A 16,619-nucleotide genomic window follows, 5' to 3' on the forward strand; every position below is an offset into this window, starting at 1 on the left:
CTCCCAGATGAGATGGTTGGCTGGGAACCGGGGAAGACCAAGCTGAGCTTATAGGTAGAAAAATCCCACCTGACGAGACACAGAGCAGGAGAGGTAGTGGAAATCCCACTGTGGGTGGCAATCCCACAACATGTGCTTCAACTCCCTTTGCCCTAAGAAGCAATGAGTGTGTCCATAATAAACATTTTGAAGAGTTTTCCAAAAAATCTACATATACGTCCAACCCAGTCTGGCCCTTTCAGGCCAAATATACTAAAAAAACTCACCCCTTCACCTTTGTGACTGTGGGTCTGGGTTTCAGATAAAGTTCTGATGCCTTTGAACAAAACCTGTATCCTTTTGTTAAGAAGGCTAAGGCCCAAACACCTAGGATTTAGAACCACATGAAGTTTACTTTATACTACATGCCTTGAGCTGACGTGTATCAGCTTCAATTGTTTCTTTCTTTCTTCATTTTCTATCACTCCAATTGTTTCAACCAGAAATTGTTCTGCCAGGAAATCTCTTGACCGAGAAGCACCCAGAAGTGTCAGTTCTATCTTTGGTTGTGGATCGGAGTTATGAACAGGCCTCTCAAGCTAAATTAGACAAACGGAAGTGTAATTAAAAAGCAAGTAGGCCCCAGGTAAAAAGGACTATTTGGGTGATGAGGAAAATTAAACAGGATATTTCATCTCCCAAAATTGCTTTGGGAATTAAATACAGATGTGTTTAGGTTAAGGATTATACATTTCAAATGCCAGCATCCACAGTTCAAGGATCAAGAAAGAAACCATTACATCAATAAACTCCCTGCCAAATGGCCATTAAAAACTTAAATTTTGCAAAGCACTCTGATAGACCCTGGAGATGGAGATGAAGAAGATGTGGTCATCATACACATTCAGGGAGCAGGTACCACAAACAGTTACAATAACATAAGATAAATGAAATAATAAAGGTATCAGCAAGTTGATACGAAACCCCAGATGTGGGAACAATTCACGTAACTCCATAAATTGATAAATACCAACAATATTTTTGAGGTCACTATTCACAGGAGGTGTAAAATGCACACCAAACTTCATAGACTCAATAGTTTCAAAGAAATTTTTATACCTGTCCAAAGAAGAATCTTTATCCTTAAAACTCTGTATCCAAATAGCTCTGCAGCCTGGTTACCCAAGTGTGGTTCCCAAATCACCTGGGATCTTGCCTGTTAGACAAGCAGCGTCTCATGCCCCACCCCAGACATGCTAGATCACAATTTGCATTTTAATAGGTGTCCAGGTGACTTATTACACATTCAAATTAAAGAAGCTGGGGCGCCTGGGTGGCGTAGTCGGTTAAGCGTCCGACTTCAGCCAGGTCACGATCTCGAGGTCCCTGAGTTCGAGCCCCGCGTCGGGCTCTGGGCTGATGGCTCAGAGCCTGGAGCCTGTTTCCGATTCTGTGGCTCCCTCTCTCTCTGCCCCTCCCCCGTTCATGCTCTGTCTCTCTCTGTCCCAAAAATAAATAAACGTTGAAAAAAAAATTTTAAAAAAAATTAAAGAAGCTGGGTTCTAGAGCTGTGGATCCTTATCTTTGCTCAAAATGTATTTTGGAATAAGGCTAAAGTTCCCTTTGGTTGAAATGGGAAATACAGCATGTGCTCCATTATTCATGGCTTGATCCTCAAGCTGGATGGAGCTACCTATTGGTGCCAAAAACACAGGGCCTGTGGAAATCACTCATGTGATTTCCTGCCTATATTGGCAACAGAAGAAAACAGTTACTTCCATGTAGAGGTGAATGAAAATAAAGATATAAATTCCCCAACCCCATTCAAGTTCTTGCACTCCCTGAAATATCTCCATAGATACTGTGAGGATCTGTGAACCCTAGCTGGGGACCCCTGTTCCAACTATAGGATTGGGGAATCTGCTCTAATTTAATCGGTTTTTCATCAACAGCCATTGGTTGACCCTGAGTTTGGTCATACCATTAGGGTTAGGTTTTCATTTTAAAAGTGACTTTGGTAAGTGATAGAAAGTCTTAGGGAGTCTTTCTGGGGACTTTTGATCACTGTCAGTAATGAGACCTAGCATCACATTCAAGCAGAAAAACCGCCTAGTGAGAGGAGATTACATGGTGATGTTGCCGGGGTCACTTCTCAACTGCAATGGTACCTAGCCTGCCATTTAGTCTTCTCTGTTTTCCTTCTTTCTCATGGCTTCAAGAAAAGATTTCTTCATTTTCTCCCACAGTCACCACACTCTTTATCCTCTGTAGAGGCTTGTTTTGTTTTGCTTTGCTTTGCTTCTCATATTTTAGGTCTCCCAAATGTACCAGTCCCATTCATTTCTCCCTTCCTTCACATCAACCTTAATGGCTGGTATTCTTCTTTTACATAGTCCTGCTTATCTCACCAGCAATCATTTATAGGACCCAAACCAACATTAGTATCCATCCACCTGAGGTCCCCAAGTCCCTGCTGATCCCAGAGACTGAAAGATGTGTTTCATGGTAAAAGCTGTGGGTGAATACTGACCAGCTACTAATGGATGGCCCATCAGGATGTGAGTAGTGATGAATGAGGGTCTAGAGTCAAATGTCATTTCTGGCCACTGCTCTTGCACTGAGTAACTGTGTGATGACTCTGAATTTCCATTTTCTCATCTATCAAATGGAAATAAGAATAATCTTCACTTCATAGAACTATAAGGAGGAATAATAAGATAATGTCCACAAATGATGGCTATTAATGAAATAAAATAATACATGAATTGACTAGGAAATCTTGACTTCTATTATAAATGTGTATTGCTATTTTTGACATCTTGCTACAGATTGATAGAGATCATTGTCTTCCTTTTGATGATTTCTATGAGCACCATTTGCTGTTGCAGCCTCTACAGAAGCCAACCTTGAATTTTCTCCCTTCTATGGCCGGCCAGCTAAAGTATATGGGCCAGGAGTAATTACAGTGTCAGGAAGAAAGTAACTCTACTGAGTCGTGGTAGTGTTATCTGTCTTCCTCCAATATTCTGACTCTAACATGGGATTATTTTTCTTAATAAATAAATAACTTTCCTAAAAACTTTACATTTTCCACCTAATAAGAAATTACAAATAAATAAAGACTTTAGTAATGAAATAAAGAATGAAAGAATTGTCAAAATGTGTTCTTATTTGTAAATTTTTTTGATCATCATTGAGTAACCCTAGTAGAGTGAGGTTGTTCTTCTCATATATTTATTTATGTGTGTGTGTGTGTATATATATATATATACACACACACACGTGTATATATGTACATATATGTGTATAAATTATCTTTATGTTAAATTCCATTTCTGTAATTATGCGCATACATGAGTATATTTCCATGTTTGTTTTGGCCATTTGTATTCCTTTTTTTTTTTTTTTTTGACAGGAGTTAGGATTTATTGGTGGGCATGAGCAAGAAGAGGGCAACACCAAGACTCTCAAGAGTGGAGGGTCTACCATTTGTCTAGGGGGCCATGATTAGGGATGTATTTCACCCCACAGCCATCTGGGATGAGCCGCTTTTTAGCCATCATTGGCTCATTCCTCAATTCATTAACTTGTTAAAGTCCCACTTTTTGGAAATGTGACTCTTCTGGTTGTCAGGGAACTTGAAGTTGGCCCTGAATAGGGCCTTAATCACATACGCCTTGTTCTGCAGCTTGGTACAGATAGACATGAAGACTTGGTCAATGTGGACCCTGGTCACTGTGCCTTGAGGCTTTCCAAAGGCACCCTGCAAAACTGTCTGGAGTTTCGACTGGGGATAGCAAATCAGACATGAATGTCCACTGGAAAGGGCTGTCTCCATGGTCCTTAGGGCAACCAATACAAACAACAAGCTGCACACAATACCACAGAGGCCACTGTTTGCAACTATTGCACACCAGGCCCCCAGGGGGGATAGAGCATATTCAGCTTAATTGGCTGCAGATTATAGTCCTTTTTTCTTTTTACAAACTGCCCATTCACATCTATTGCCTACTTTTCTGTTGGATTGTCTCCTTTTGACCCACAGAGTTCATGTGGTATCTTTGCATTTATTATTTTCAGAGGTTGGGCAAGTTAGAGAGTATGAAATACACTTATATAATCATTAATTCATCAATTCATCAAAAGTTATTGAAAGCCTACTGTAGGCCTCATACTGGTGGGAGAATTCCATGTGGAGCAAGCCTAATTATAGTCCCTGCCCTTAGGGGCTTATGGTGGTTAAGAGTACAGGTTGTGAAGTCAGACAGATCTACTAATAGAATGCCCATCTTTATCAGGTAGCTTTGCTGCATAACAACAACCTCAAAACTTATTGCCTTAAAATGACAATTTGTTTAGCTCATGATTCTGTGTGTAGCAATTTGAGCTTGACTCAACTGGATGGTTCCTCTAGTGTTGGCTGGGCTCATTCATGTGTCTCTGGTTCAGCTGCCCCTCACCTAGAGGCTCTGCTTCTGAAGGTTGGCGGACTGTCAGCTGGGTCAAGACAGATGACTGATCCACATGTTTCATCACTCATCAAGCTACCCTGGGCTTGTTTATGTGGAATGAAAAGAATTCCACTTGAGAGCAAGAGGAAATTGGCAAGGTGTTTTGAGAGGTCTCATAAACTTCTTTCTCCATCTTTGGTCAAAGCAAGTTGTAAGATTTGCCCAGATTTAAGGGTTAGGGAAATAGATTCTATCTTTTATTTAGGGGAGCTGCAAGTCACATGACAAAGAACGTGAACACAGTAAGTGGTGGAGAAGTAGAACAATAATGTACACACAGCTGTCATAATTTGGATATGAGGTGCAATAAAATAATCCAAAGACACTTAACACAGTGCCTAGAAGATAGTCATCATTCTTTACCAAAGGACTATTTGCACAAGATTTAAAGTGAGAAGACATGACTTCCATTTTTAGTTGCATAATGTTAGCTAAACCATTTCACCTCTTTGAGTGTATCCTCATTTCTAAAACAAAAATTTTGTACAAGAATGCCTGTAAACTCTCCCTTTGACAATAATGCTAGTTTCCTTTAATTATAAAATCAGAGATGATCCAACTCTTGGGACTATAAAAATAATAATGAGGATTTTAATTTGAAGCAATAAATAAACTTTAGTTTTTCTTTTGTGTGTGTACACAATATATCTTAATGTACTTCTATGTGTTAATTGGCAACTCTTTAGGTAACATTAAGAAAAAAAAAGTATGGGGGGCGCCTGGGTGGCTCAGTTCGTTAAGCGGCCGACTTCAGCTCAGGTCACGATCTCGCGGTCCGTGAGTTCGAGCCCCGCGTCGGGCTCTGGGCTGATGGCTCAGAGCCTGGAGCCTGCTTCCGATTCTGTGTCTCCCTCTCTCTCTGCCCCTCCCCCATTCATGCTCTGTCTCTCTCTGTCTCAAAAATAAATAAAACGTTAAAAAAAAATTAAAAAGAAAAAAAATGTCTGTAAACAGAACCATCCCCAAAGGCAAAGAAAATAATAGTTTTGACTTATGTCAACTTAAAGAAGCTTAGGGAACAGAAGGGAATCTGCTCAAAGGAAAATTCCAAAACAGAACCCACAAGTCTGATAATTTAGTTTGTGCCCCCTGGAATTATAAGACTCATTGCCTCCCCCCCTGACAAGTCAGGATGCTGATATGATATATTTTGCATTAAGAAAAAAAGTAGGTGACATGCTGTGGTATTTATCTTCACAGGCAGCTCTTCTGAGTCTATATTCCAAAGGGACTGTTGAAATATTCAACCCATGATTTATTGCCCTATTTTAGTAACACACCACAGGACAAATCACATATCTTTTAATCAGATTTCCTTTGCTAATTATTTGAAAACCGCCAATCTGAGCATTTTTGCTACTTACCCACATGTAAGTAGTAACCAATATTTATTTATTTTATTTATTCTACATTAAATGATTTTGACATCTTTCAAAATTATGAAGCCTTACCCTAGAACTGTGGTGGTTTGGTTGTTTTCTTCACTGATTGAATCAGATATAATAATCTCAACTAACTTGATGAAATGCAAACTTTACTCACTGGCAAACCCAAGCATCATTAGCATACCTTAAATAGAGCTCCCTTTATCAAAGTTCTTGATATTTTAAAAAGTTTGAAAATATTTCCAGTTGATAACCTCATGAAAGAATACCAAAATATCATTCAAGGGAGTATGCTACAATGATCAATTTATATTTTCAGAAAGCTGCAAAGCTGATATTTACCTCAGCATAGTTTAAAAATGAAAAATAATTTTAAATGTTATGAATTCATTGGGCCAACTTATTGACATTGAACTAGGAATCTTGGTCAGGTTTTCCCATTTATTTATTTATTTAGCCCAACAAGGAAAATTTTCCAAAGATCCTTTAGACGTTTAGACCCAAATAAGGTACTGTAAATTCTATGTGGCTATGCAAATTTAAAAAAGAATAATTTCATAGGTATGAAAGAATATCTCAGAGAATGATCGTTGCCCTTTTAGTCCAAGATTTTACACTCATTCTGAAAAGAAATGAGAGCTAGTGGAGAATATCAGTTCCACATGGATCAGACCTATCTGTTAGCTCACAATTAGACCCTCAATACTGGTGCAGTGTCCAGTACACCATAGGGGCTCAGTAAATATTGGTTGAATGAATGAATATTTCTCAATTCGAATGGCTAGGATACATACCAGTGTGAACATTCACCTTGCATTTAAATTGTCAGTAACGGGGGTGCCTGGGTGGCTCAGTTGGTTAAGCATCCAACTTCGGGTCAGGTGATGATTTCCCAGTTTGCAGGTTTGGGCCCCACGTCAGGCTCTATGCTGACAGCTCAGAGCCTGGAGCCTGCTTTAGGTTCTGTGTCTCCCTCCCCACACTCATGCTCTGTCTCTTTCTGTGACTCTCTCAAAAATAAATAAACATTAAAAAAATTTAAAGTGTCAATAATGCATTTAGTACATAGATCATTACTTAGTGAATAAATTCTTTGTAGAAGTAAAAAACAAAAAAACAAACAAAAAAAACAAATTATAGTGAAAATTCAGAGTGGATGCTTTGAGAGTGGAAAAGAGGGTGGTACCTTCTCTGGATATTCCTGGAAGGGGAAGGAGGATGGGTTGTGCCTGAAATGTGAACATTCTATACTTGACTTTTTGTTCATTTTCCAAATTGTCCTTCTTGAGAAGAGACTCCAAACATGACAATTTTTGTCCACGTTTGTTTTTTTATCCCTTTTGAGTTAGAGTCAAGGAACTATTCTGTTCCATGGAAACCATTCTCTCACCCTCAAATGGCTAACCCTAGTGAATTTCAGCACGGAGCTGAAAACAAGCATGAAATTATATTCCCCCAGGGCTTTCCTTTTTCGCTCCTTAAAAGGTTTGGAACATTTAACTAGAAGAGTTGTCATGAGTGGTAAACAAATAAGCCCAATGACTGAAACGTGTCTATTCCTTTGGGCCAGGAAAAAGAATCATATAAAAAGTTAAAATTAAATGTTGTTTACTGCATTTCAGTTTAACCATGTACTCTCTAGGTTCTTTTCCCTAAGAATTCTAAACTAATCTTTTCTTCTTTCCTATCTTCAGTGAGTTTTGTGATTAATACATGATTGAACAGTTCTGTGAGTAGAGTCTATCTGCTAATAAATACACCAAAAATGAGCGTACCTTAGGTTAGTTAAAAAAACACTTCAATTATTGTGTGAAAAATCCCTCTTCTGGGTCCTATTTTCACATCTTATGCAATAGAAATCCTGGACCCAATACTCAGAGAGGTACCTTTATCTTATTTGGAGGTTCCTATTTCTATTTTTTTTGGTCAGGATTCTCTTGGTTGCAAGTAACAGAAATCAATATTGAACTAACTTATATACAAGAAAGATACAAAGTACATCACATGAGAAAAGTTTGTCCATCCACACCAGGAAAGGGAAGGCATGGAGAACTAGATGCCAGAAATGACTGGCAAAACTTTCTATTTCTGTCTGCCTGTCTACCTGTATTTCTCTCCTTTTCTCTCAGTTCTTCTGTGTGTCCTTCTCCCTCCCTCCTTTTCTCTCGCTCTCTTTCTCTCTCTCTCCTGCTTTTCAGTGTGTATTAGCACTATTCTTTTCCAGCAGCACATAGGCTTCCCCTTCTTAGAAAATATAGGCACCAACCCTTCTAAGTTATTCTTTCTCCAATAGCAGGTTGGAAAAATCTGGAGGAAAAGCCTTGTTAGGGTCATGTGGTCAACCAAACTTGCAACCTTAGACCAATCATCTGTGGCTAAAGTCAGGGTATGACTGGTCCAGCTTGGATCAATGCCTCCCCTAGACCAATTACTTTGGCCAAGGGATGGGGGTAAAAAAAAAAATACAGTAGCTCCCATGGAAACCTGATCTGGCATAGAACCAGTTCTCAGAAAACAGAAGTTCTTCCTGGAGAAGTAGTGTTGGGTAGATAAAACCATAGGTAAACCCCAACTCTCTTTTTAGTGTAAGAAAGAGATAAATTATTGATATATATATATATATATATATATAATATGTATATGTTATATATATATATATTTATATATATAATATGTATATGTTATATATATATATAATCCAATTGCCAGTTTTGTGGGAGTCTGACAATAGTGGCATATTATTAACAAAGACATAATATTAATCATTCTGCCTCCTGGACCTTAAGTAGAGGAAGATTAAATGAAAACAGTAAATGCCGAAAAGGCAGAATTACAGTGAGAGTGATGGTCTTTTGAAAATAGCTGGAAAGGGCAGAATGCTACAAGGAGGATTCTGTAGTATGGAAGAGTGGGAAAGATCAAGGGGAACTGAGCAGGATGGAAAGACATTTACATATTTGCCATATTAAACACAGAGATGTTGTCGTTTTATAACTACATACTCTTTATGATTCTATGGAAACACTGTTTTCATTAGTTGCATGCAAAAGCCATGTTTTAAAAAACATTTCACTATAAGGCATTTGTTCCCAAAGAAAACCTAGCTTGTTAAATATATATATATATATATATTTTTTTGATAGTATTTCAAATAAGACAGTCCATGGCGTTAGACATGATGCTTCATTGTTATCATTGATGTCAGTGTCAGTGTGGTTTTAAAACTTAAAAGAATTCATTCTTGGGGTGCCTATGTGGCTCAGTCAATTGTGCACCTGACTCCGCTGACAGCACAGAGCCTGCTTGGGATTCTTGCTTTCTCCCTATCTCTCTGCCCCTCTCCTGCTGGCATCATGTGCTCTCTCTCTCTCTCTCTCTCTCAAAATAAATAAATAAACAAATTTTTTTTAAAAAGATTTCATTCACATTTTCTGAGCACCTGTTTTGTATAGTGTCTGGGGTTCCAGAAAAAATATTAAGAAAAGGAGATTGCAGTGGTGGCATTCTTTTGGGGAGCGATAATAAAGTATGTACACACAAAAGTAAATATCTGTAAGTGATTTATTTATTTATTTACTTATTTATTTATTCATTTATTTATTTTTGTAAGTGATATTTTATAGAAAGCCAGTAAGGGGTCAAAACCTAGAGTTATCTGGGCCGTCAAAGGGGTGTATCAATGAAGGCTGGTTTACAAAGGGAAGAGGCAAAGAGAGGCAGACAACTTGGCTGGTACCCACTCCCTTATCAGAAGCAGTTAGAGTAGCCCAGTATAATGGAACTTTCTACAATCATGGGAATGTTCTACATCGTGCTGTCTCCCATTCAAATGGAAATATCATCAAGGTAGAAGAATAACATGAGACAAAGTATAGAAGCAGGTGTGTGCCTGGACAGTTCTGAGAACAAAATACTGCCTAGTTTATCTGTATATGGTGAATACTAGTCAGGAAATTTGGAGCTGGAGCAGTTGAGGAAAGAGGGCCAGTTAAGGCTTTGGTACATACGAAAAGGAAGAATATTTAGGATGTAGTGGAAAGACTGAGGAGAGACTGAGGGCAGGAAGGGAATTCTCACTGAATCCAGACCAGAGTTAGTGAAAATCTATACCAGAATGATATGAACACAAAGCCATGAGATACATCGTAACAGGAACAATTCACAAATATCCATGACTCACTAGATGTGGAAAGTACCTAAGAAGGAAATCAAACATAGTGTCCACTTTTGAACTGAATGATAATAATTAGTGGGAAAATACGATGACCTATCTTCTATGAGAGACAAAACCTAAACGTGCTTATAAAATGTTGAGATGCTGGTGAGCCATCCTCAGGTAGAGTGGGGCAAAGGCAGTTGATAATGCTGAAATGAACTGAAGAGTCAAAAAAGCGACTGGTAATTACTGAAGATACTATAAATTAAGGAAAGAGAGTTTTGTGTGAGAGTGGTTGGCAGCTGGCACACTGTCAGAAGGATAGGATAGAGTCATCATCCCTAGCTGTGGGTAAAGGCACTGAGGTACCATGTTGAACTCATCGGGGACTGGTGGTATATTTTACATTTTTTAAGGAAACAGCAACATCTGTTGGACGCTGTGAAAAGTACTACTATTAAGATTGGACCTAATTATTTCACAAATGAACTGTCCTTTTATTTTTTTTTTATTTTTTTTAATGTTTATTTATTTTTGAGAGAGACAGAGACAGAATGCAAGTGGGTTAGGGGCAGAGAGAGAGAGAGAGATACAGAACCTGAAGCAGGCTCCAGTCTCTGAACTGTCAGCACACAGCCTGACGCGAGGCTTGACTCACGAGCTGCGAGATCATGACCTGAGCCGAAGTCGGATGCTCAAACGACTGAGCCACCCAGGTGCCCCTCCTTTTATTTCTTTTAGCTTAAGGATGCCATGAAAAAAATTACAAAGATCCTAAGGTCACTATGAACTAAAAAAGTTTTCAAATTTCTGGAATAATAAAAGCTATGTCCTGAGAAATGGCCAGTAAATATAAATAACAAAAAAGTTTTTGTAATCTCAAAGCAAAATCAGGTGAATTCCAGTGGTTGAAGTGGAAGTGAGACGGTGGAGTTGAAATATGGAGCTGGGACATCGAAGCTTTGGGCGCGGTAATTGGTCTTCCATCTTAGGGTTAGAAATGAAAGGAAGGTCCAAGATGAAACAAAATTTCAGGGTTCTGGGAGGGTGAGGAAAACAGAGATTTTTTTTATGCAAAGGGAATGTGTCCAGCACAGAAGGAAGTTTGAGAAGAGAAAATGAAATGGTAAATCAGGTCTGGGAAACCAGGGCAAGAACCTTCCTCTTGGAAGGAAAGGTGAGGAAACCAAGTTAGGAAGCTACCAAGTGGTCTAGGAGGACTCACATGCGTGTTTTTCCTCTCAGCTTTCACAGCCATGCCAGGAAAGAAATGTTATCCTTGCATCAGAAGTGAGGAAACTGAGTTTGGGGTAATGAAGAGAATGTAGATAAAGTTCCAAAGATCATCTGAGACAGAGAAGAGGGAATATAAGGGAATGTCTTAGTCTCTTTCAGCTGCTATAACAAATTACCACGGATTAAATGGCTCAAACAATGAATGTTTATTTCTCTTTTTTCTTAATGTTTATTTATTTTTGAGGGAGAGACAGAGAGACAGGGAGGGAGAGAATCCCAAGCAGGCTTTGTGCCGTCAGTGCAGGGCCCGACACAGGGCTTAAACCCACAAACTGTGAGGTCATGACCTGAGTAGAAATCAAGAATTGGACAATTAACCAACTGAGCTACCCAGGCACCCCCAAAAACATTTATTTCTTACAGCTCTCTCTCTCTCTCTCTCTCTCTCTCTCTCTCTCTCTCTTTTAAATTTTAGTTAGTTAACATACAGTGCAGTATTGGTTTCAGGAGTATTTTCTCACAGTTCTGAAGGCTGGAAGCCCAAGATTAAGGCTACAGACCTGGTGTCTGGTGAAAGCCCACTTCTTGGTTCATAGATGGCCATCTTCTCACTGTGTCCTCACATGACTGAAGGGGTGACAAAGCTCTGTGGGATCTCTTTTATAAGAGCACTAATCCTATCATGAGCTCTCAAACTTCATGACCTAACCACCTCCCAAAGCCCCACCTCCTAATACAGTCAGTCACATTGGGAGTTAGGATTTCAATATATAAATTTGGGGGGGGGGGGACACAAACATTCAGTCCATAACAGAGGGCTTCTTCTAAATTGTCTCCATCATTCTCAGTAATTTAGACAATGCCTCTCAAACTGTAACGTGAACACAAATCTCCTGAGAATCTTGTTAAAAATGCCACCTTTGGTTTAGTTGATCTGAGCAAGGGCCTTGAATTTCTGTTGTGTTCCCAGGCAATGTTGCTGGTCCATGCTGGTCATCTATATGTTGAGTAGCAAGATCTAGAAAGCCAGGTCATTGGCCCAGAGTTTGTAGAATAGTGACATGTATTTAGGGTACTTGATAAATATTAGTTGGACTGTGGCTAAAATGAATAGTTAGATAAAGGTGCGTGTTCTGGGAGCCAAGGAGGTGGGAACTCTTTCAAGAGAAGAGTAAAGAGCAAGTGCAGATGGTCTGAGGGAGGGACAAGGAGGAGGCCAGCGGACGCAGCAGCCAGGGAATTTCTGTGGAAGTTTGAGAGAGTGCAGGCTGGCAATTGCATCAGGTATGATACCAAATCAAAAGAAAAGTCAGAATTGGGTGGGGAGAGGGGCACCTGGGTGGCTCAGTAGGTTAAGAGTTCGACTTTGGCTCAGATCATGATCTCGCAGTTTATGAGTTCAAGCCCTGCATCAGACTCTGTGCTGACAGCTCAGAGCCTGGAGCCTGTTTCGGATTGTCTCCCTCTCTCTCTGCCCCTCCCCAACTTGTGCTCTGTCTCTTTCTCTCAAAAACAAATAAACGTTAAAAAAATTTTTTTAAAGAATTGGATGGGGAGATGGGCTGTGGGATCTCAGGGTCAGGGACTTCAGTGACTGGATGGTGAGGTGGCTAAGGATGAGGGCAAGAGGTGGAAGGAAAGCAGGAAATGTGAGCAGATACCGGCATAACCAAGAAAATAGCATTCTGAAGTCAGGTGAATGATATACCAGATGACAAAGTGGAAACAGAAGTATGAGGGCCATTGAATTTAAAAGCGTTGCTGAGAGGTTTTGCCATGTTGAGCAGAATGAGGACGGGCCACAGACATCTTCCTAAATCTGGCAAAGTTTCCAAATCACCAGAGGAGGTTTTGAAAATACTGATTTCCAGGCCCTGCCCTGAGACATTTGGAGTCCATATGCATAGGCACGAGCCCTGGAATCTGCATTTTTAGGAAGTTATCCAGGAGTGATTCTGATATTGCAACCAAGGTTGGGGATCCTTGCATAACCCTCTATAACTCCTCAGGGTGAATGAGAAAGAAGAAAGATGCTCTGGGGAAGGAAAGGTGCTGAGTGCACACCCTCAGCCAGAATCGGGATTGCAGGAATCCTCAAGGAAATTTCCAGAGTCTTTGCACACCAGAATTTTACATTTAGAGAGTTTCAAAAATAGTACTACAAAGCTATAATATGTCACGATTTCTTTCTTTTTTTAATGTTTATTTTTGAGAAAGAGAGCATGAGTGGGGGAGGAGCAGAGATAGTAGGAGACAGAGAATCCAAAGCAGGCTCCAGGCTCTGAGCTGTCAGCACAGAGCCCCATGCAAGGCTCGAACTCACAAACTTCCAGATCATGACCTGAACTGAAGTCAGACGCTTAATGGACCTAGGCGCCCCTTCATGATTTCTTTAATTGTGATGGTCATGATCAGGCAATCTCTTTTGAGTGATCAAATAGGTTTTCTGCTGGCCCAAGTCCCAGTTAATAGTTGTTCAGATTTAGTCCACTTCACAGACAAATGCATCAAATTTCACATTAATGTTAAGTTAATGTGCTTTCTTTATTGTAATTCTCTAAGATAATTTCTCCTTTAACGTTTTATTCTCTTACTTAAGAAGGATTTTTTTTTTCAAAAACAATTCCTAAAATCATAACGAAAAGAGGTGGGGAAGTGGGGAAGCCTTTGAGCCTGATTTGTTGGGTTTGTCCCCAGCTCTGTCACTTATCACCTCTGTGTCTGTCAGCCCAGAACCTGATCCACAGGTGTCAGGATCTTCACATGTAAAACAAAGATAAAAGCATAGCCTCACAGTGCAGTTCTTAGAATTAAATAGGAATCAAATACACTTAAAACTCTTCAAACTGTGCCAGACATACATAAATTATCGACGAAACTTTGCCATACTCTGACTATGTTGCCTTATCACTGTGGCAGTAACCACTTATGTTAAATTGGTCAACTTACCCAGTTGTATTTGAGAGTCTCCATCACGGGTGAACATCAGTGGGGTCTTTCATAGGAAGCCCACACTGTCTACGTGGTGCTCCAGTAAGAAGGGTTGAGTCCAATTACTACCGCTGTCTGAGTAATCGCAAAAGTTTCCATAGGTTCTCCACGTGGAAAAGAGAAAGAGATGGGACTTATGTACCTTTATATAACTGAGAAGTATTTACTGAGCACCTACTAAATATTAGGAATTGTGCAGAGGGCCAAGGATATGCAAACACAAACACAGTCACTGCCCTCTTGAAGCTTGGTTTGATAATAAATGCAAGACAATAAATTAATTGCTTTCATGGCATGTGTTAAAATTCGATGGCACTATACCATAGAAGAGAATTTCCAACATTCTTTGGAAGTTACCCACACAAGGACACAGCCATCAATTTCTAAGATGGGCAACTCATGGTCCTTGAAGCAATTAAACAATGAATCAGACTGGGGGTGCCTGGGTGACTCAGTCAGTTAAGCGTCCAGGTTCGGCTCAGGTCATGATCTAACCATCTGTGGGTTCAAGCCCCACACCAGGCTCTGTGCTGACAGCTCAGAGCCTGGCACCTGCTTCAGATTCTCTCTCTCTCTCTCTCTCTCTCTCTCTCTCTCTCTCTCTGCCCCTCCCCTGCTCACACTTGGTCTCTCTCAAAAATAAATCAATATTAAGAAAAAATTTTAAAAAAGACAATAAATTAGGTGGAAACCAAGAATTAAAATACACAGTTGATTATAACTTGCATTTGTATCATACTCGTGTTATTTTCAGCTTCACTGTACCTCCAAGAGACAAAGGCATTAATAATCCCATTTATTACAAGAAAATGTAGATTCAGAAAATGTAGCACCATTGACCCAAATGGTATTTTTGATATCACAGAATGAGGACTGGAACCTGAGCCCTCCACCCCTCCACTGTTAGTTGTCTTTGCACTGAGCCAAGCTGCAGTAACCAGCACAATAGTCTAAGGCATCCTGTTTAATTCAAAAGGGATCCAAAGAAGACTTTCATATTAAAACTTAGATAATGTGATGGTTTTCAGTGACTTCCCCATTGCCTGTGAGATGCTTGGTAATTTTAACTATTGTTAAACATCAGTCACAGATTTCCTAACTAGAGATACCGTTGTCTGGGGGCTCAAGGGGAGAGAGTCTTTGTTTATGATTGTGTAAAACAGTAAACACATTTTCTTCCCCCAGCTTATTCAGAAATTGACGGATGTTGCCGAAGAATGTCAGAACAATCAGCTGAAGAAGCTCAAAGAAATCTGTGAGAAGTAAGCCTGCATTCTCTTTACAATGGGCTTGTGCCTATAAATGTGTTACACACAAATTGCCATTTGATTTGTCTTTTTTTTTTTTCTTTTACTTCCATTTTGACTTCAGGGAGAAGAAGGAATTAAAGAAGAAAATGGATAAAAAAAGGCAGGAGAAGATCACAGAAGCTAAATCCAAAGACAAAAGTCAAATGGAAGAGTAAGGAGAAAGAACCCCTTCTCCTCCAACTTTTACCTGGGGATTCTTTTATTCTGTTAGAATAACAGCTTCTCAAACATACAAAGACCCATTTGTGATGTTTCTCCTCTAATTAACCTTTCAAAAGATCCCTTTTGTAAATTTTTCAACAGGGAACTCAAAGGGCTTTCAATAATGGACTGAGGTGCACCCAGGGCCTTTTAGTTAAAGATTGAGTAAGGAGCGTCCCTTAGGAAAAAAGCAAATCCTCAGTTCCCCTGCTGTCAGGCAAACTTCCCAGCATTTAGTGAACACAGAGTTTGCCCTTGGGCAGAACCTGACTTTTGTCCAGAGCTAGCAGATTGTACCTTTCTTGCCACAGCAGTAAGAATGTTGAAAGTTCTGTAAACTTTCATCTGGAAGTCTGAAGCTCACCTCTTTGTTGATGCTGGATGAGTTCATATAATGATCTAGTTGTCATTTGCTCTTAGGGAAAAGACAGAGATGATCCGGTCATACATCCAGGAGGTGGTACAGTACATCAAGAGGGTATGTCGCTTAATCTCTCTCTGCTTTGCACACCGCGTATGATTGTTCAGCAAGCACAATGTGAGCCTCTGGAGGAAAATGCCAGGCCTTGTATCTATTTATCACCACCACCCAGTAGAGCTGTTTCACAGAGCAGGCATTCCATAATCAAGGTTTCTGCAAGTTTAGTTGCAAACCTATGTATAAAAAGGCTTATCTAAAAATAAATGTCAAGAATCATTTTCAAAGCGAGGAGCCCAGAAACACAGGATCAATAGGGGATCCCCCAAAAGAACCTGTAGCTGTCATCAATGTTAGGGAAGACGGCAATCTCCAAAGGCACTTCTTCATATTAGTGTTTGAAAATTGGTATCATGGAACTTTTCAAACTTT

At 39.7% G+C, this 16,619-nt stretch overlaps 1 protein-coding gene, 2 long non-coding RNA genes and 1 other non-coding gene across 7 annotated transcripts in view; 1 reads left to right on the top strand and 3 right to left on the bottom strand.

The window, feature by feature from the left end:
- PLCB1 (phospholipase C beta 1) overlaps positions 1–16,619 on the top strand; it is a 702,259-nt gene that overhangs the window by 596,077 nt on the left and 89,563 nt on the right. For all 3 annotated transcript variants that reach the window (XM_043602867.1, XM_043602869.1, XM_043602868.1), the window contains exons 28-30: positions 15,444–15,520; positions 15,630–15,719; positions 16,190–16,247. In XM_043602867.1, coding sequence (XP_043458802.1) covers positions 15,444–15,520; positions 15,630–15,719; positions 16,190–16,247 — 225 coding nt within the window. The remainder of the gene's footprint in view (positions 1–15,443; positions 15,521–15,629; positions 15,720–16,189; positions 16,248–16,619) is intronic.
- Positions 47–16,226, bottom strand: LOC122496562. The gene is made up of 3 exons (XR_006300858.1): positions 16,134–16,226; positions 14,217–14,362; positions 47–578 (listed from the first exon to the last, which is right to left on the bottom strand). It is a non-coding gene; the product is annotated as an uncharacterized LOC122496562 (long non-coding RNA).
- Positions 3,806–3,939, bottom strand: LOC122467409. The gene has a single exon (XR_006292940.1). It is a non-coding gene; the product is annotated as a small nucleolar RNA SNORA70 (small nucleolar RNA).
- The window catches only part of LOC122496561, a 35,947-nt gene continuing 35,550 nt past the window's right edge, over positions 16,223–16,619 (bottom strand). For both annotated transcript variants that reach the window (XR_006300857.1, XR_006300856.1), the window contains exon 5: positions 16,223–16,315. This is a non-coding gene — a long non-coding RNA (uncharacterized LOC122496561). The remainder of the gene's footprint in view (positions 16,316–16,619) is intronic.

This window comes from Prionailurus bengalensis, chromosome A3, assembly GCF_016509475.1.
Source record: "Prionailurus bengalensis isolate Pbe53 chromosome A3, Fcat_Pben_1.1_paternal_pri, whole genome shotgun sequence".
Lineage (NCBI taxonomy): Eukaryota > Metazoa > Chordata > Mammalia > Carnivora > Felidae > Prionailurus > Prionailurus bengalensis.